Here is a 22,429-nt window from a genome sequence, read left to right on the forward strand (position 1 = left end):
TGTTGAAAGTTGGAGAATAAATTTGGATGATGAACGATGAATGAGTTTGAATTGTAATCTAATTCTCTACAGATACGTATTTGAGATTGAAAGTTGTTATCATATTTACAAGTTTGCCACCGTGTATTTTTATGCTTAGATAAAATGAGTGGCTGAGAATGATTCCCCCATTCTCAACCTTTTTTATTATCTCAATTGAACTCACCTATATATATATATATAGATTCAGGTTCATTTCAGACCATTCTAATTTTGTGAGACCGTGAGACCAAATTTAAAAATAATTTTAAAATGCAAAATAAATGAAAAATCCAAATTTTTTTTTTAAAATATTATTTTCGGAACTTGAATTAACTAAAAGAAAAATATAAAATATAAAAATAAAAATAAATAAATAAAATAAATAAAAAAAATTCCTTTTTTTTTTGAAAAATACGTGAAATATTCTTATACAATAAAAAATAATTTTAAAATGCAGAACAAATGGAAAAATCACAAAATTAGACCGTTTCACAAAATTGGTTACTAGGAAGGTTGCCAATTTTTTATAAAATCTTTATTGTTGGGGCTATTAATTGTAATCCTTTTCTTACATCTATTCAAAGAACCCAACCCAATGTTCATACTTTTTCATTGATTCTATATCGATTATTGAATTCAACACTTATTAAACTTTATATCAAAAGTCATATTTCTAGAACTAAGTTTTTTTGAAAATCATAGCAAAAAAATTTATTCTTGAAAAAAATTGGTTGCTATGCGATATATTTTTTTCTGAACTGGCCTATGGTTATTGTGTGATATTTGTTTTAATCAAATAGCCAATAGGGTGAATATTCCAAATTCGAATATTTATAAGAATATGGATACATACAACTAATACTTTTAGTAAGTAAAAGAAGCATCGCCCACTTATCAAATAAAGCAAAAAGGTACAAGGGAGGTGGAAGTTCATTGTCCTATTTTGGCAAAATGAATATTTCAGGGATAAAAATGGTGAAACGATTTCAACCTATATTTGGAAATGTAGAAACGTTCAATCTACTATTATGGTTACATGACATTAACAAGGCCTAGATTGTTCAAGTTCAAAAGAGAGTGAACTAAGACATTGAATACTCCCTACTTTGATACATGTTAAAATTCGTTGATGCATGAGTTAAACATGAGGGATCATCTGTTTATCAATTCATATCACATCATAAAAATATTTGAGACAAAGTTGTATGCAATTGATCACATGGATGAATAACAAGAACTTCCTAAATTTCATTCTTAGGCCTATAACCACTATCATTTTCGTAAAAAACAAAAAAAAAAAATAAAGATATTGTTACAACATTTTCTGACTAAATACATGATTTGACATTTAATATATACAAAAAGAAAATAAAAGTGATTGTTAGTTACTTATTTTTCGCTCGAAGTGTCTCAAGCACTTTATTTCTTGCAGCCATAAACTCTGCAAACAAACCTTCTTCTTCTTCTTTTAAACCCTTTACTCCATTCCCAATCACATCCAATCTTCTCTTCAATTCAATCACAGCATCGGAATCACCAACACCCTTTAATACAATCATACGCAAAGTCTCATTCACTTCTTCCAATTCCTTTACCAATCCCCTTTTCTCGGTAATCTTCTTCCTAAACATGGAATCGAAACGTATCAACGAAGAATCCACCACCATCCCAGTTCCCATAATCTCCATAATCGGCCTAGCATCACTCTTTAATCCCGACAACACAACCCCACAAGTCCAAAATCCAGTACTCCTGAGAACCATCATACCTTCATGAAATAACCTTTCTTTCCCATTCCGATTCCTTTCTCCATTCCCTTCACTCCCTTTGATTCCCTTGACGGAATCATGCACTGTAATCTCTCTCAACCGTTCCACATCAAAACCCGGAGAGTTTTTCATGAGGCTCAAAGCATGAGAGAGCGACACCCGAACTTGATTAAGATGAGAAAGAGAAGAACTGATTGCATTAAGCAGTTCCAACATGCTAATGGTGTAATCAAGATACTCTTCGATCGAACCAGCTTCCCAACTGCTCACCGGATAATCTATCTCCCCCATCAGCTTAGCAAACTCATTGTTCAATATGGGTAGTATCTGAAAACATTGGTGGATCCATTTGACGGACAAGATGTCTGATCCAAGAATGAAACTTTCCAGTACCCGGTGTAGGTTTCCGGCCACTTGTAATCGAAAAGCTTGAAGGGAAGCAAAAGAAGCTTCAGACATATTGCGATGGTGATTATGGTGGGAAAACCCAAGTCTGTTTAATTGGAGAATCATTGTGATAGTTTTGTGTTATTGATATGGTCGATTAGTTGGTAGTTGAAGCTTATATAGAAGTTTGCGCTAGTGGTATTGTGTTTGCCGGTTGACATACTATGAGTACAACAAGGACATTCGGAAGAAGATTGACTTTGTGGTAATGATCAAAGGTTCTTATCTGTTTGAAGCTTGTATTTTAATCCCGCACGTTTTAGCGACAACTGGGCCACTTGCAGTTCCATGAACCCGCAGTCATTTAGGTCGTTTTGCTTGATTGTTTGACACGTTGAGTAAAGGGTAAAGGAAGGATCAGTCAGGTTTAAACAACAGATAAATCTAAACTTTTTTTTTGTTGGGACATTACGGACTGAATCATATGCCAAGTGACGTGAGACCTAAACTTAACTATGTACTACGAGTATCGCCTTTATAGCTTAAATTTGTTGATCACTTCATTCATTTTAACATTTAATTAAAAGATTATTTTAATAGTTAACCTCTTTAATAGTTTTTTCTTTAAATTTAACTAATCTATCTTTATCTATTTAAATTTTTTTTATATAATCCTTTACATTGAGTTAGTCATTTTTAAACACACATCATATTTTAAACAAACAAAAATATAAATCAAAATATATCGGGTCTCTAATTTATAGAGTAAAATACAATAATAATAATAATAATAATAATAATAATAATAATAATAAAAACAACAACAACGTCGTATTTATAAAAATATTGAAAATATTATATAACCGTTATATTTATATTTACAAATGAAACATCACTAAATACTTGATAAAATTAATTAACTATTAAACAAATAAATAAATTGAATACTAAAATATAATTAAGGGGTAATGTAACATCCTAAAATTTAGTACCAAAATTTTCATTTTTAATTTAATAATTATAATACCATTTGTCTGAAAACATCCATAGTATCAACTCATATCAAATCAATGTATCAATAATCAAAACATGTTATAAAAGAGTATCATCAGAGTATAACTCTTAAAGATCTCATATGCGGAAAATCATAGTGTGATGCGTTACGATCATGTTGACTCCTTTCTTTTTGAAGAAGAAGTACCTGAAACCAAAACTGAAAACCTTAAGCACGAATCTTAGTGAGTTCCTCCATCATACCACATACCATACAAAACATATTACCTAGCATATCTGAATGCTAGCCTACCCTTTCGGTCTCATTAACCGGTAATTGCCTAGCATGTCTAGATGTTGGTCTACCCATTCGGTCTCTTTTAACCGGTAACAACCTAGAATATCTGGGTGCTGGCATACCCCTTTGCTCGCCTTAAACCTGTAACTACCTAACGTATCTGATTGCTGGCCTACCCCTTCGATCTCTTTCAACCGGTAACGGGGACTATTTCACCCCTATTACTACTACATATCATCCTAGTACATAAACACATAAGTCACATACTTCCTAGCATATCTTGGTGCTGGGCTACCCATTCGGCTCTTTTGACCAGTAACAGGGTCTATCCCACCCCTCCTACCACTATCACGTAATATCATAGCATACTAGCACATAAAGCATAACAGATTATGGCATACCAGAGAATTATCACATAGACAATCATCTCCACTATAATCAACTACTAGTGGGCCCATATTGGTTCCTTCGACCCACTCATACAGGAAAGGTAACTCACATCGTATGCTGAAGCCTACTGTGAAAATCCATAGTTGCTGCCCTAACAACTCCCTGAGCTGTCAATACCCAAAATATTACCAACTCGCAATTGGATCTCAAGCCATGATTCTTAGTCCTCACTTGGGGTGAAATGTCCATTTCACCCACAAACCATCAAGTTCCATATTATAAAATACATGAAAGCCCACCAATGGCCCAATTTTCCAAATTAGGCTCAAACCGTTACATGGGACTACCCTTTAGAACCCATTCTCTACTTTATAACCCCCAATGGTCAACCTTGGTCAAAGTTAAGTTAAGGTCAAAGTCAACATCCAAGTCAAATTCAAAGTCAACACTCCGAGTTGACTCAACTTGTCGAGTTTTCCTTCAACTCGGCGAGTTCCCATAAACCACAAAATCGTGATACTACGAATCAAATTGTCGAGTTCTCCCTTAACTCATCGAGTTCCTTCATTTTCAACAGAATGAGGCCATACTCACATCAATTCGTCAAGTTCCTTTGTGAACTCGTCGAGTTCTTCAGTATGTTAACCATTTTTAATGTATTAAGCCATTTCTCTCGAATCCAACAGCTCCAAACCTCATGTCCTTTCCAGTTTGATGTCTAGAAGGGTAAAGTTTTAAACTTTACTCTCAAGAACCATCTACTAAGCTTAAAACTCAAACCCTAGCTTCTTTAAAGGTGGTCTCAACCCGTTAAGCCCCTAAACTCCTACTATAACTCACCAACATACAGATCTGATGTCCCAAGGTGGACAAATCAAGAAAAGTTTTGAACTTTACATTCATGCATGCTAGAAACACCCTCAAATTTCCATTTTTGGCTTCGTTTGGACATATTACATGAATGGGACATGGAAGCCATTAAAGTTTGCAACTTTAAGCCTCAATAGGTCATATAGGGGTCAGATCTATCCCATTAACCCCTGAAAACCTCTTCTCTTCGGACCATTTGATCAAAGCTCCAAAACTCAATCTAAAACTTCAAGAAAAGAGATTTAGTAAGCTATATGTCAAGATGACGACTTTATACCTCAAAGATGCAGCTCTTGATGAAGGGTTTCAAGATCTAAAGTCACTCCTCTAAGCTAGGTGCTTCCCTCTTCAAGTCTCCTTCAAGAATCACCAACAACTACTCTTGAAGAACTCATAACACTCAAAAATGGCCTTAGAGTCTCGAGGTTAGGGTTTTGGACAATAGAGGATGGAAATGAGGCCAAACCCTAGAGCCTAAGTTGTTTAAATCGGGTGAAAAACCTCAAATTAGGGTTTCTCAAACCGCGACCAACTTGTCAAGTTGGTCTCCTCCGACTCGTCAAGTTGATCGTCGAAAATGCGCGTGACTCATAATTCCTACACGTTGAGCTTATGCCTTAAACTCGACGAGTTGAAAATTGATATTTTATTTTCCATAATTAGCCTTCTAGATTTCGGGTGTTACAACTCTCCCCCACATAAATTAGATTTCGTCCTCGAAATTGCTCCTTATTAACATCCATATCAAAGAAATAATTCCTGATGATCATGATCAGAATTTACACGTATATAATAGCCTTCCCAAGGCAACCGAAACCCAAACGAAACTCCTACCCCAAAATAACACCTGAACCTTCAGCTCTTGCAAACCGTCTCTACTTTTCAGAGAACTGAAATCTACAACATCCTAACTCCTCTACAGCTCGACCGTGTTGAACCAACCCATGTCCTCTCTCAATGAATAGCAAGCCAATTATAACCCGTCCGAATCTAATCATACCATGGCATTCTTCAAGTCTAGTGAAGAACGAATCCCCTATAATTGAATATAAACCCACTCCACCTTTACTTGGAGTTCGAAGAACTAAAGTCTCAATGGTTTGACTCCTTGTCAGACCTCTCATATCGAACTGCTACCAAACCAACCTTATAAAGTTTCTGATCCCACAAAATGCTTTCAATCCCTGATCACATTGTCATCTCGACTGATACAAAGTCAATTATCATATACCGCTAAAGAGCACTTAACTCGAAAGGAGGCTCATATAATCCTTTGAGTAGAAGATTAATTTCTGCAACGGTTAGACTCAGACGAGAGTTGCACAACAAGGTCAAACCAATTATTTAATCTCGCTATGATTGACTTGGTAATCTCGCTATGATTGACTTGGCGTTACTCAAACAATAAATTACCCATCCATACATGAAATCCTAGAAGACTAATATTGACAAGCATATCTGGGTGCTGTCCTCCCTTTCGGTCTATTTCGATCGGATACTGTGGAGCATAGTTGGGTCCTCAACCAACCCCTTCGGTCTAACCCGACTGGATACTGCCAAGCATATATGGGTGCTCAACCTATCCCTTTGGTCTAACCCGATCGGATACTATCGGAAACACTAAAACTGTTCGAAATAGCATGTTGCCTCCTGGCTCCTTTCCATAATCCACTGAGACCCCCCTAGTCTTCATTCATCTGCCAGTCCTATGATATATTAGGTTCTAGCCCGGCTACTAAGCCAAAAGGCTCCCGTACTATTGCCCTTCGCAACTTCAAACAAAAAACTCCCCATGATATAACTACTCAAACCATCTCGACACTATCCCGATGCTATACTGAACATTACAGGTCCAACTGTAGTGTTCCTCATACCCGGTATTCCAGGACTTACCATTTCCTACTTTCAAACATGTTATGGTTTACCCATAAAATTGAAAATTGGTCCACCCTGGCCTAAATCATCTCAACGAATCCATGAATGTCACAGCTACCCTGCAGTCTTTCTATACTTTCCATACTATCTGACCGCTTGTGAATGCTACGGCAACCCCCACAGTCTTACAACACTTTCTACATTACTTGACTGCTTGCGAATGCTACGGTTACCCCCGCAGTCTAACAACATTTTCATGCTTACACAAACGTAGTCCAATAACTTACCCTTAATCTATCACTTCGAAACGCACATATAGTCGATCATACACCTGACTGAACGCCCAAACTGAACTCAATTCATGACTAAAACCCCATCCTAATTTCCCCAAATTATGCTATCAAGCATCAAGAAGACACAATTCACATGTTGGGAAGCTTTACCAAACTCCTAGTTCACACAACCCTCAAACCAAGCAGCCACTTGGGCCGCCCTCCTCCTTGACAGGGATACGAAACTCATCCTAGTTTCATAACCGCTCCTTCCCCTAAATACCTGAGTGATTCTCCCCCATTTTGAATTGGCTAAATTCCCAAAGCACACGAGAATCTAAGGATTCCCAATCCCTCTTACCTTACAACGATCGACCCAATGACAACTAGCGCTTACCAACTAGTTCTCCATCACTAGCCAATCTCAACGATTACCCAACTCCTATAATCCGAAAGAATACTCTGGAGACCTTAACCATTCTGGTAATCCAAATCATTTCCCATAATACCATAACAATTCCTTGAGCTCTTATGCCGACGACTAAGAACCATAACTCTTGCTATGTTTCGATGAACCTCTACTCTAATTTCTATCCTCAAGGAATCATTGAACTTTAACCAACTTCAATCCATGCAAAAAGTACAATTCCCTGGATATATCCAGTGATCAAACAACTCACGCAACTAACACCACCATCTTCATGCTTCTATTCCTTTCTTAGAAACGATAGTTCCTTGAACTCCAAGGCTCTTCCTTAGGAAAATGTCCCTCGTACCCGAACAGATGATAGAACAACTAAGCCATGACTTCACTGAAGAACTTCCCTACTAATTTATGAGTAATGATCCTCCAAGAAATACTCCTGAACGAATTTTCGTCAAATACCTGAAACAGTCACAATACACACAGGACCCACTTCGCAAGATACGTCCATCTGAAGATTCATCAAAGATTCCTCGGTATGTAGAATGGCATATGACAATCCTTGATAACTTATACTATAACAAAGAACTGAACCGAGCTCTTACTCATTCAAACTCAATCAAAATTCCAAATAACCGACGCTCCGACCCACAACCTCGACAATAGACCACTTCCCTTGGCGATTACCAAAAGCAAACCCAAGTACAAGGGCTGAACTCACTGAGCCCCGATAATGTTGGATAACCACCGCACTGAAACCTGACCACAAACCTTCCCCATAATATCCCTGAACCCATCCTTGATCACAACCGAAAATAACGCTGAACGTTCCAAACCTACAAAATGGGAAGAAACCTTTCACTAGCCACTAATAATTCACTATATGCGATTGGCATATGACCACTCTTGAAAATGTAACCCCAAACACAAGTAGAGGAACAATTCAAAGATACACTTACCCAAACCAATGCGAGATTTCAATAACAAAATACAGATTAAACTGAAAAGTAAGTAAGCATACACACCCATAACATCGCCTGCTGGAGTCCCGACCTCCCTAGCCTGACAATGCATAATCCAACTTCGCTTTACTGCGGCTCCTGTCCTATCCTCTCGACCATCAGAGATTTGGAAAATATTCAGAGTAGGTGCACCCACTACACCTACCTTCCTCGTCGGACAGTCGACCTACTTGTGGCCTACCTGATAGCAGCAAAAACATAATGGGCTTGCCTCATGTAATGACCCAAAAATCGAGGGTAAACATTCCAATTTTATTATAGTCAAAACACAGATATCTTTAAATCCAAGTATTCCAAAACATTGCTAATTAAAAACATTTATCAGAGTTCATCCCAAAATCACATAATGCGGAAAACACGGGTGTGTGCGCTACAATGAAGCTAAGCCCTTCCGTTCCCAAACAATGATACCTGAAACCATAAACAAAGCTATAAGCACAAAGCTTAGTGAGTTCCCCAGAGCATACCCCCACATAATCCACATAACCACATAATCCATATTACCTGTAAAAGTTACATAAACCATATCAATCACATAAGTCATACCCATAAACATATAGGGATGCCATGGAAACCGTCCAAGGTCTTCACCGGGTGCCACTGGAACCCCCACGTGTTCTTATCCCACTACCATTGGAAACCCCCGCATAGTTTTAATCTACTACCACATGACCCCCCCCCCCCCGGGGTCTTCCATACAAATGTCATGCCAACATAACACATAATCAATTAACAGTACACATATACAAACCCTATAATGTGACAACCTGAAATTTCCATTCTATACAAACCATATCAAGCCAATAGAAGTTAGAACAGTTACAGTGAATTTCAGAATTTTCAGAATAAGTTTGAGTATTTCAGGGTTTACACATAAGGAGATATCAGGAGAGTGGATGCACTAAGGTTTTGTGCAACACTGTTATTCCGATACTCTACGATATTAGAATTCATTCCATGAATAAAAATATTTTCTGCCAAAAATCCCAGGACTATATATAGAAATCTGAACCATATTCGTTCATTAGTTACATTTCTATTTAGAGAAAAGACAAATTCTCTCTCATGGATCTTTGGGTTTTTATCCCAAATCGTGAGTACTTCGATCTAGTTATATTATATAGCTTAGATTGTGTATTATAACATCAAAATCGGACCAAAACCCAAAGATTTGGGAGTTTACCGCCTAAGAACACTTGGAGAGTAAACTCCATTTTAAGGGCCAAAAGTGTCCCAATGTCCCTCAAAGCCTTTGAACTCAAAATAGAAGCCTCCATTACATGTTTTAGACCACAAAACAATTAATATTCATGGCTAGAAGTGAGTTCACGGCTAAGGAAGTTCTTGGGCCGTGAACTCCATTTTTGGTTGTCAAAATGCCTTAAAAACCTTCCTTAAGCCAAGAGACAAATTAGGACAAGTACCCTAGTGTGTTTGGGGCTAGCAAACACCATTAAAACACCAAGAAAAGGGTTTTCATGGCCCAAGATGTTCCAGGGCCGTGAACTCCATAAAGGGGTGCTAAATGATGCCATAAATCCTCCTAAAGCCTTGGACATTTGCCTTGATTCATTCTTTGTTAAATTAGGGGCTTGAAGACACCATAAACCTTCCCCCAAGGGAGATTACGGCTGTAATCTCCATGGGATATGGTCCCAGGGCCGTGAACTCCTCAAAGGAGTTAATAGGAAGCCCAAACAATTGTTTAAGCCTTGAAACAATTCACCACTAGAGTTGTATTAATTTTAAGCCTCATTATGTGACCTAACATAGAGTTTACGGCCAGGAGTTTACTCTCCAGGGCCGTAAACTCCAAAACATATGGTCATTTGACCATAAACTCCCATAAGAGGCCTTGTACTCCTTTGTTCCAACCCATTAGCCTCCTAGCACTTGACCAAAAGTGGTTTCCTCGCATTAAAATGCTTATACTTGTATAATTAGTGTTTTAATCACTAATTATTTATATACATATGTCTACATATGTAATTAAGATCATTGTGTGTGTCTAAAGTCTTCACTTGACACCAAGCACTTGTCCGATCCTTCCTTACGATAACAGTCCGTTCAATTCCAATCACTACAACAGGTGAGTTCATAGCCCTTAATCAATGTTTTAAATGTTTTTAAATGTTTTATGTGGGGGGGATACAAGTAGAATCATGCTAGTTATTATATCAATCACATGTGATTAATAAGTAGAGTTATGCTAGTTATTATATCAATCACATGTGATTAATATGCAGCATTCAAATGATTTACTACACATTAACCGTTTTGCCAAACAGGTTCTTCAAATGATCTTCTTAAATGTTTTATATGTTTAAAAATCCTTATTTAACTGTTCATTACACACTGTATGATCCTTTTTCAAACCATTTTACTTCGATCTATTTTTACTCCAAGCTGTTATCAAATCGTTTTACTTCAAACTGTTTCTACTTCAAACTGTTTTCTTGATTGACATCAAGTTGATCTTTTCTTAGATAATAATTATCTTCAAAGATTTTACAAAACTTATTTTATGCTTTCGATATTATAAATTGCATGCTAATATATGTATAGTTATATAATAAATGTTGAAAGGACTTAGGAAGGCTATCCACCCTATTTCCTTTTCCTCGATTTGGATGTGGTCTGGTAGGATATCGGGTATCCGTCCGAAGGTCGTTTAAATATTAGTTATATATCATGTGTACATATATAATCATAAAGGTCCTTCCAGTTCATCCAATGCCCTTGGGTAGCAAGGGTATACATCTATGTTCATACGTACCAGTTAAATTACCAGTAAGCTACCATATGGGTAGTTTAAGAAGATACTAGAACTATTACTAGAACGCGATATCATACTATGAGTCAGTTCATTCATGAGTCAATACTTACTACTATGAGAACATATACAACTATACTAGAGGAGAACATATACAACTATACTAGAGAAGAACATATACAACTATACTAGAGAAAAACATATACAACTATACTAGGAAGAGAACATATACAATGATACTAGAACAAGTAACATTACATTACATATACATGAATACGTTAACAATTGTGATCCACTGTATCGAAGCATGCCTTAAATGCCATGGCCCGAGTTGTAGCCAGAATTCTCTTGGAGGGAGAGCGTGGGTTTGCATATAGATCTATACTGGATTGACTATCCTACACCTTGCTGCTAGCTACAGCCGGACCTGCAGGTCTGCGGGTGCCAAACGTCATTCCGTTTTACGACCATTCATATGTCGTTGTTACCAGTCAATAGTATGGTGCAATTAATCACATGATACCTTAATATAAATCCGGTTTAAGGTAGTTAGTACAACAGTAGTTCCTATAATACAACACTACAATACTACATTTATTTTCCCTTTACATATATTTAGTGATCTTTTCAGTTAAACATTTAATGTAAAAACTATATTTTGATAATGATAGTTATACTTGGAAAATTACACACTTTTACAAGAGACGAACATTTAGAACAGTTAAGTCTTGGTAGAAGACTACATTCAGAACAGTTAAGTCTTGGTAGAAGACTACATTTAGAACAGTTAGGTCTTGGTAGAAGACACCCTTATTTAATAGTAGGAATCATAGGGATTTCTAGGGTTTTTCAAACATTTATAGTAGTTTTACAAACATTTTCATAGTTACAATTCATATACATTTTCAACACTTACAGTTCATATACAAACATTTTCAAAGCTGATACTCGCTTTCAAAATTACATACATTTTCAATACTTACAATTCATGTACGTACAAATTTATACTTACAAATACTTACTTACGAATTAAGACACTAAAATACTTATGATCTCACCAGATTCAAAGCTGATACTTGCTTTCAAAATTACTTGTATCCTTAGGCCATCTATAGACAGGTACCGATGCAAGGTTTAGAGAAGATGGAGCTCGTTCAAGACTCATCTCTCATTTTGATTTATTCTTTAGTGTTTATCAAAATTTGATAGAACACACTTGTATAATAATTCTATTATTAATTCAATGGATGATGTTGTTGCTTGTTTACTACTTTACATTTTTTTGATACTGTACATGACGTCCTCCGCCCCAGAACGTTTCCGCCGTTCTTGGTTTTGGGGTGTGACAGATTGGTATCAGAGCATTGTTTATAGTGAATTAAGTATATCAACCCATAAAAGATATACTAACTATAAACCCATTGGGATTAACAATACTCTGACCAAGAGTTTATACTTTAAATAATAAAATATTTAATAATGTATATGTGCCTGCACTCATACTAAAATCAGTGTCACTACGACAATACAAAAGAATTACGATTGTTGGGCAACACAGGTGGACTTAGAGACATATAGTCAAAACTGGGAAGATATAGCTTGATCAACTATATTATCGGAGGGTTGACTAGCATGTGCCTAAGTGTAGTTGTGTGGTTGCAACAATGCTAAAATCTTACCAACCCTACCACAATGAGAACAGTAGAACATAACATTAAACTTAAAATACTATAGGAGTATTTGGTGTTACTATAAGTACTTCATACTTGAGAACTAAAACGAGATCTTCATTACTTAGTTGATAGTTACTAAGTGGATAAACTAAGGCTATATATAATTAGGATGTTATAGACTTAGAATCTGTGAAAATTTTACTTTACCCCTATTATGCGTGAATTTGGAGTTAAGGTCACTTATTCGAAGGCCTATCATGTTTCGATTACATATAACCGGTATGCACTTCCCAAATAGCGACATAACTAATGAAGATTTTCTAAATAATTATCTAGATAGTTCGTCTAATAATTATTCTCTTACCCCAGTTCTCGCGTAGATAACATGGATGGACTCCATCCCCACGACAACCCGTACCTTCCGAATGAGGTCATTGCTGGATGGTTTGAAGAAGAGCCAGAAAATGATCATCCTATCCCTGTGAATGATCACCATGATGAAGACCTTTCGGATGGTGCTAACTCCGAACCCAAGGTTGAGGATCTACCCTAGGCAACTCCCGTTCCAATTCCTAACCCTCGTCCGACTTTTCATGGCCCGATGCCCCCATGGGTTGAATGTTTGGAAACATGGAGCGAAGGTCAAGATCAACCTATGCCGTTTAATGGAGACCGAAGCTTCTACAACGTATGCGAAGGGAGCTCAGCAGATAGAGTTCTACCAATTCTGATCCGTAGAGTTGCCCGAAACGAAATTCAGGGCATGACAGCCCTACAACGTATCACAGAAGTTGATACAAATGGAGGAATCCATATGCTTCGCACCAGTCGGCTTGTACATGCTCGTGAAAGGTCTGAGAGAGACCATGAGACCTTGCTGCAAGCACTAGCTGAAACTTGAGCCGAAGTCATAAAGCTCCGAGTACGCCAGAGGGTGTACGAAAGATACCTTCTCGATATGGAACGACAATTGGCTGAACTGAGAGTTCACCAGAGGGATGACCGTCGCCAGGAGTAGATGTTTTACTTTATTTTCATGGTTAAAAGAAATCGTTTTTCTGTCTATGCCCGATGTGGCATTTTCTATGAAACTTGTTGGGTCGCATTTTGTGTTGCGTCTATTGGGCTCGTTAGTTAGTCTAATATGTATCTCCGGTATGGGCCTGTCCATCCGTGACTTTAGTAGGGTTTTGTATATATTGGTGCTTGCATGCATCTTAGAGAAGTGGACGATCAGTAATGTTTAGAGTTTTATTTTTGTTCAGCAAAGTTATCATTCTTGTTCTTGTAACCCTAAGTATCCTCTACAGCGGAAGTTCTTAGTCGAGCTCTGCTGAGGATTGAGTAATCTAATCATTCAACACATCTTGATTCATACTTGGGTTATTTACTGTTTATATATTCATCGCTTACCTGTTACATAGATCTAATCGATCATCAAGTTAATTAATAACTTATCAATTGGTATCAGAGCAGGAGGCTGTGTAATTCATACACATCTTTTCTGTGAAAAAGTTTGCGATTAGGGTTATTCCGCATTAACTAATATTTATTAAGCCGTCATTCCATAATTGACGTAACTCAACATTTATTTGTTTTGCCCTAATATTATTCATTACAAGTCTGATCTTTCAAACAGGTTAAACGATCAAGCATGGACGAGTCACAATCAAATCCCATCACTATCTCAAACAACATCGGATCAACGACGAAGATTCCTATTCTTTACACCTAGGATTATGAAGTCTGGGCACATCACTTCGAAGATTATGTCATTGGATCGGAAGACAATGGATACCTTATTTGGGAAGCAATAGTTTTTGGACCATTTGCTCATTTGGCAACGTCAAAAATCATTAAAACTCAGAAAGAGTACAATGATCTGTTAAAAGACGTAAAGGATGTTGCTCAAGACGAAAAGGAAAAGTTTCAGTGCAACATTAAAGCATTGAGACTGATTCGATTTGCTCTTCAATCCGATACGTTATATTCCACAGATGAAGATCTGGAGCATTCTATTCAGACTTTACTCTTATAAGAGTTTGGCGAATTTAAGCAGAATCCCGATGAAACTGTTACTCAGACGTTTGATCGCTTCAATCATCTTCTTAGTAAGATGATCAAACATGATATAGAAAGGAAGCTGAGAGCAATTCAAATCTTAGTCTTTGGCAAAGCTAGTAGGGATTCTGAAATCCTAAGAAAAGATAGTCTTACAAGAGCAAAAGTGTAGTAGAGGATGAAGATCTCAACTTAGAAGATTTTGATCTTACATCTGAAGATTATGCAATGATGGTGTCAAATACAAAGAGGTTCATTAAGAAAAGATTCCCTACAAATAAGAATTGGAATTGGTAGGGAAGGTATAGTTCTAAAAAGGTGAGGGAGGAACCGAAGGCAGAAGAACCAAAGAAAGAGCCGACAGCTGAAGGAGATTCTGGTGTGAACTGCTACTACTGTGGAGGAAAGAACCACTATGCCAAAGACTGTGTCTTGAAGAAAATGGCAGAGAAGGACGAGGAAAATGATGAAGAGGCTATGCTGATGAAAAAGCTGGAAGATATCAAGAGAAAGAAAGCTACTGCTAGCCCTTCAATGAATGCTTTAATTGTGCAGGGTTCGGCAGCAGATGATGAGTTCGGTGGTGTGCAGGTCTGGTCAACCGACTCAGAGGATGATGAGGTCAGGAAGCCATCTCATGGAAAGGCATATGTTGCTAGAGGTGAAGAAAGCAGTGGGAAGTGCTTGATGGTGACGGATGTATCTCAAATGAGGGGATACAATACAGACGGTGGGAATGAAGAAACGAAGGAGCGAGAGGACCTATGCTTCACAGCAAAACCTCTCAGTTTGCAATTCAATGAGCTTGATGAATTAATCAAGAAGGTACAATCCGTTTTTATTTCATATAAAGTCCCACAAAACTCATATGAAAAAGAATTGAAAAGCTTAAACTCAAGAATCTCAAATCTAGATAGCAGTTTAAGTCAAACACGGGTCACCAATTCTAACCTAACTGACCAAATAAGCAGGGTATCATCAAAGAGTGAGGAATGGAGGATGTGGATAGAGCTGAAGGAGTCGGAGCTGATTAAATCCAAAGACGAAAACATTTATTTACAAAGAGACAATTTGAAACTTTTGAAACAAAGAAATGTGTTTTGTTTAATTGCTAAGCGTCTTTATTCTAACATCACTCAACTTCATTTGAACTGTGAAATAGGACAGAAAATTCATCGCTTGATTTTGCCCTTCCTTGAATTCAAGGAGGATGAAATCGACGCTGAAGCATATAATTGCGAAAGTGTAGTTTTATCTGATGATGTGAATCCAACCTACATGTATGGTCTAGACAAAATTGAATCTTTCATAAAATCCAAGGACCATAAGGACATGCTGAAAAACCTTTTGGATGAAAATGATAATCTGAAACTAAGGACTGAAACCATACAAAAATTTGACTCATTGAATGACAACTTGAGCTCAGAAAATAAAATAGATGTTGAAAACGCGTCTGAGCTTAATGAGGATGATGATATGAGTGAAATTTCTGTAGAGGATGAAGTTGACTGTTCTGAGTTTATCAAGAGCGAACCAGAAAACCACAAAAATCTTATTTCTGAAAATTTTGTGGATTTTGCTCGTTTGTCCCAAAATAAGTCCCCGATTCTAGAAGAAAAGGTTGTTGTGTACCAAAAGGTGAGAACAACACCAAATCAGGTATATAAGGTCACAGGAGTAACCGAACATCAGACAGCCGAACTCACAACCATTGTAAATGAAGATAATGCAGATGGTTGTGATGAGTTCTTCTGGTCTGCTCCTATAGATAATGCAGACGAAACTGTTGGCCTGTCAGAGCGGACTTCGTGGAAAACCAAAGACAGATATGTGCCGGAGCCGCTAAACAAGCCTGATAACTTCGACGTGCCAAGTACTAGTGGTACAAAAGAAGTTCCTGTAGAAGAAGTCACTCCCTTGAGCGAAACATCATCAGTTCAAAGTGAACCGGCTGACAAAAAGCAAAAGCAAAAAGCCAACATCCACCGACAGCCGAAGCAAGTAAAGGATCAGAAGCAGCAAAGGAATCTGAGATACAAGAAGAATCTCTAAGAACGAAAACAGTTTTGGCGATCTCAAAACGCCCATTTCTCTTATCATGACAAAAATTCAAAGTCAGAGAAAAGTACTATCAGGACGCAAGAAAGTAGTTACAACCGAAAGGACAGGTTCAGTTCTGAAAGGAATAACAACCGAAGGGAAAGTTTCGGTTCAGAGAACACCAGCTACCGAAAGCATAGGTTCGGTTCCGAGAGAAAAAGCAATCAAGGTTCAAGGTTCGGTCCCACTAATGACAAAAAACAAAAGGGGCACCTAGAACCTCAAGTCAAGAAAACTTCTCAGTCTAACTTCTCTCGTTCTAATTTGTCACACCCCCAAACCAAGGATGGCGGAAACGTCCAGGGGTGGAGGACTTCATGTACAGTATCACAACAACGTGTATAATAGTGCTCAAAGTAAATACAACCATCATAAATATAATTGAAAAAGTTACATCAAAGTATATGTTTACATGTTTCAAAATCAATTACAATATGATGACAAAAATAAATTGTTGACGGTTTAACGTCCCATCCTCAAAGCGCTGAAGTTTTCCTGTTTCACTGATTTCCTGAGAATACAAGTAGTTTTGAAAAAGAGTGTCAACAATTAAGTTGGTGAGTTCATAAGAGTTTTGTTTGGAGTAAAAACCGTTTTCCTTCTTAAAATCGATGAAGTTTGATTTCCAGAAAATCCAATATTTTCTTAGTTAAGTGTAAACAGAATAATCCTAAATGATACGTTGATGTATTCTAGATTTACCCGTAGATTTCCCCTATAATTGTCCAGCCTATATAAGTTATATAAGATTTAGGTTAGATAAAACGTCGAATGTAATGGGTCCGCCCTAGGTCCACAACCAAACAAGGAACAGGAGATAAGGCGGGCACCACCAATTCCAAGCCAATCCAGACTAAATTCTTGTATGACTCAAGCATATACGCTCAACGATTATAGTTGAAGTCTAACCATATGAAAATCTATTGTGATTATAACCTATACATATCATAGTTCACCGGGGAGTAATAGGGATTAGGGAACCTGAACTATGCATATGAATAGCTTAACAAAAGTGATGGTGATGGTGAGTGTAACCTATACAATGTGTTAATGTGAATATAACCTATACATATCATAGTTCACCGGGGAATAATAGAGATTAGTGAACCTGAACTATGCATATGAATAGCTTATCGAAAGTGATGTGAATATAACCTATATGATGTGTTAATGTGAATATAACCTATACATATCATAGTTCACCGGGGAATAATAGAGATTAGTGAACCTGAACTATGCATATGAATAGCTTATCGAAAGTGATGGTGATGGTGAGTGTAACCTATACAATGTGTTAATGTGAATATAACCTATACATATCATAGTTCACCGGGGAATAATAGAGATTAGTGAACCTGAACTATGCATATGAATAGCTTATCGAAAGTGATGTGTATATAACCTATATGATGTGTTAATGTGAATATAACCTATACATATCATAGTTCACCGGGGAATAATAGAGATTAGTGAACCTGAACTATGCATATGAATAGCTTATCGAAAGTGATGGTGAATTCCTTTCTTGTAATTAAGTTCCTAGAGTAGATGAAACATAAACTATACCTATTATAGTTTATTACATTGTTTGTAATATGTATTTACCATAACTATACCAATTATAACTAACGAGTTCGTTTGTGGGGGTATAATGGCTTAACTATACTTATTATAGATTATCTTAATCGTCCATAGCGGCAATAACTCTTATGTAAGTGTAAGACCTTTAATATTGTGTTTGTTATATGAATGACCCTAAACTATACCTATTATAGTTTATCGATTGATTTCGTGGGAAATGAGCATAGGCCTTACTTGTCATAATTTATCAATATTTATATTTTAATGGATATAGCCTCGTAGTATCGTATATATATATATATATATATATATATATATATATATATATATATATATATATATATATATATATATTTGTCATACTTGTGAAGATGTAAATCCATGTGTTTTCTGATGTATGTCTATGTAGGAATACAAAATTTGTCATATATTGCAACTACACATAATCAACTAACGATGTATACCTTGCTCGACATGTTACAAGGTGAAATGAAATTTATTGTGTTTTTCTGTTAATAACCTTTTCTGTAACTGATATTGGAAAAATTGTAGAAAAATCATAAAATGTCCAAATCAGGTTCTGTAACTTCTGGGAGTTTGGAAAATGAGTCTAGTTTGTTCATAATTTTTATTATAATTTTTAATGATCTCTAACTTGGGTGAAAAAGTCCATAATCACAGACTGGTCCGGATTGATGTTTGAAATGATAGGCGGTTTTGTAAAAATCACCATAAATTGTAGAAAAATCGTATGGAGATGTGCAAGTAGTCATTTTAAAGCTAAGAAGTGGAACTACATGCACCTAAAACAGTTTTGAAAACAAAAATATTTAAGATGTCCAAAACAGTCCGTGAATGGAGTGAAACTTTTCTGATGAAAGCTGTTAGAAGAATGTAGTTATGTTCTAAGCATTTTAACTTGTATTCCCCCCCTAAAAACTTGAGAAAACGTGAAAATGTAGGGGTATGAACTCACCTTGTGTGATTTCAGTAGATAAGTGATGAAGAAGAGAAGTGTTCAACCCAAGAACACTAGAAGAACCGTTTGAAGATTCGAAGCTCTAACACAAATATAATGGAGTTTGTGTAAGATATCCATGATTTGAGTGGAAATAATAGAGGTAATCATAAAGGAAATGGATTATGCTTACCAAAGGTGGAGGAAACTCTCAAGATCAGCCCTTGAATCTTGGATTTCTAGAGAGAGAAAGTGAGAGAGAAAGGAGTTTGATCTTCTTGTGAAATGAGAACAAATGAAAGAAAAATGAGGAGAGAGGATGATTATCCAGCCCTCAAAGAATGGAGGTGGCTTGTGAGGGAGGTAAAAAGTACAAGGTATGGTGGGGAGGAGTGTGGGTTGTCATGGAGTGGGTGAGGGGGTTGCTTGCGTCATAACTAAGGTAAGGTCAACACTTCTTCTTTTTGTACTTTACCAACTCCTTTTTAAATAAGATTTTACCCTTAAAATGTGATTAAATCATTAATTTAGGGGCCTTATATTTAAAAATAAAGTTCCGGGTGAAAATCCCATGTTAAAATAATTAAAAATGGGTTTAAAACGCAAAAATATGCAAAAACAGGCGAAAAATGTAATTTCCAGCAAGTTTCTTCGGACCTAGGCCGAGGCTCGGTCCCTAGGCCGAAGTCTGGTCAGGCGGCGCTTGGGTTCGGACGCGGGTGGCTGGTCTCGGAAGCGAAGGCGCGAGCCGGAGGGAAGAAACGAAGCGAAGCTGGTCCGAGGCTCGGTCCGAAGTGAATGCGAGAAGCGAAAGCGGGTTCGGTCCGAGGCAGGCATATCCGACGCGAAGGTAGAGTTCGGTCCGAAGGGTGGCTAGAACCGAAGCTACTGTTGTGAACAGTAGTGAACAGTAACTTCGGTTCGGACCTTCCTTCCATGTGAGGTTCGATTCGGACCTTTCTTCTTAGCAGGGTTCGGTTCGGATCTCTTTCATGGCCGGGTTCGGTTCGGATGAACAATACTTTCGGTTCAGCTCATGAACAGTACTTTCGGTTCGGACCCTCATGAATAGTGCTTTCGGTTCGGTTCATGAATAGTACTTTCGGTTCGGAGGGTTCGTTCCCGTAAGTCCGTTTTTCGCGTAGACTTCCGTTTTTGGGCTGTTTTCGCCAAATTCGAGGGTCGGGATGCCCCGAGTGATTATAGAAAGTTGGGAGAGATTTCGAGAGAGATTTGAGAGAGATTCCTCGTTCTCAGAGAGATTTGGGAGAGATTTGACGTACTTGGAGAGATTTCGCATACGAAGAGATACGTGAGGGAGATTTCACATACTTAGAGTGATTTGGGAGAGATTTGACATACTTGGAGAGATTTCACATACAAAGAGATATGTGGGAGAGATTTCGCATACTTAGAGAGATTTGGGAGAGATTTGACATACTTGGAGAGATTTGGGAGAGATTTGACATACTTGGAGAGATTTCACATACAAAGAGATATGTGAGAGAGATTTCACATACAAAGAGATATGTGGGAGAGATTTCGCATACTTAGAGAGATTTGGGAGAGATTTGACATACTTGGAGAGATTTGGGAGAGATTTGACATACTTGGAGAGATTTCACATACAAAGAGATATGTGAGAGAGATTTCGCATACTTAGAGAGATTTGGGAGAGATTTGACATACTTGGAGAGATTTCACATACAAAGAGATATGTGAGAGAGATTTCGCATACTTAGAGAGATTTGGGAGAGATTTCACATACTTAGAGATATGTGGGAGAGGTTTCACATACTTAGAGATATGTGGGAGAGGTTTCACATACTTAGAGATATGTGGGAGAGGTTTCACATACTTAGAGATATGTGGGAGAGGTTTCACATACTTAGAGATATGTGGGAGAGGTTTCACATACTTAGAGATATGTGGGAGAGGTTTCACATACTTAGAGATATGTGGGAGAGATTTCACTGGTGACCTTTTTGAGTGTCCGGCTACGCACTGCAAGGTCCTTAAACCCCGTTAAGCCTTGATTAGGGATCTTGCATACTCCCGATGAGTATGTAACATTGTTGTATCGGTTTGGCTTTCTACGTACCACCGTTTTAGGTTAAGGAGATTTAGGTGAACGCACTTTTCGATTTATGATCTCTCATTAGAATAAAGAGTTGTTTAGAAGTTATATAACGTAAACTCTAGTACTCACGGCAAATTGGGTTGACCGGTTTGACTTGTTGACTTTTAGTTGACTTTGACTTGACCGAAAGTTGACGGTTGTCACATCATCCCCCCGTTAGAGGGAATTTCGTCCCGAAATTTGAATTTAGGCAAGGAGTTTGAAAATGACTAAGGTCGGCTCTACATTATTTTGATTCTGACTAAGAGACGAGTTATCATACATGAAACTTAGCTTATACACATTATGATATAACCAATACTGGGCGGATAGTAAAATGTGTGATTCTATTTCAGTTTCACATCCCAACGAGGAAAAGAAACTAAGTCAGAGTTCTCACATTTTATTATCTACCAGGTATTTGTTATATATAACTGGGGAATGTATAAGCGAGGAAATCATAACAAATAACTTAGTAATTCTTCTTAATGAATTTGAGTTCCTAGTCAGGCTAACATTGAACCTAGATATATTTTAACCACTCACCTATAAAGTAGAAGTATGTTCTCGAAAGTTTGACCTACATCCCTATGATGCAGTCCCACTGCGGAGTCGAAGCAAATTCCTAGAATGGTCTTATGACGGCCTTGGGATTTCCTATTGTTTATGCTCCCAGTTTAATCTTTGGCATTACTACTATGCATGCTTAAATCGATGTTAGACTTAATTAAATAAAGAAATTTGGAATTTAAACGTCGGTGTTAGGAACACGTACTAATATTTGCAGGCAGTTCCGGGGTGGTCTCTCCTTCGGTGATCGCAAGTACCCTTCCACCACCACTG

General features: G+C 37.3%; 1 protein-coding gene across 1 annotated transcript; it reads right to left on the minus strand.

The window, feature by feature from the left end:
* Nucleotides 1-1,180: 1,180 nt before the first annotated feature.
* On the minus strand, nt 1,181-2,410 carry LOC145071963 (protein BPS1, chloroplastic-like). The gene has a single exon (XM_079018391.1). The coding sequence runs from the start codon at nt 2,301-2,303 to the stop codon at nt 1,407-1,409; it is 897 nt and encodes a 298-aa protein (XP_078874517.1). The 5' UTR covers nt 2,304-2,410; the 3' UTR covers nt 1,181-1,406.
* Between the last annotated feature and the right edge of the window lie 20,019 nt (nt 2,411-22,429).

The sequence above is a fragment of the Lactuca serriola genome, chromosome 1 (assembly GCF_051521515.1).
Source record: "Lactuca serriola cultivar US96UC23 chromosome 1, Lser_US96UC23_V15, whole genome shotgun sequence".
Taxonomy (NCBI): Eukaryota; Viridiplantae; Streptophyta; class Magnoliopsida; order Asterales; family Asteraceae; genus Lactuca; species Lactuca serriola.

Excerpts from the sequence above, each read along its gene's own strand:
- LOC145071963 (XM_079018391.1), bottom strand. The coding sequence starts at position 2,303 with ATGATTCTCCAATTAAACAGACTTGGGTTTTCCCACCATAATCACCAT.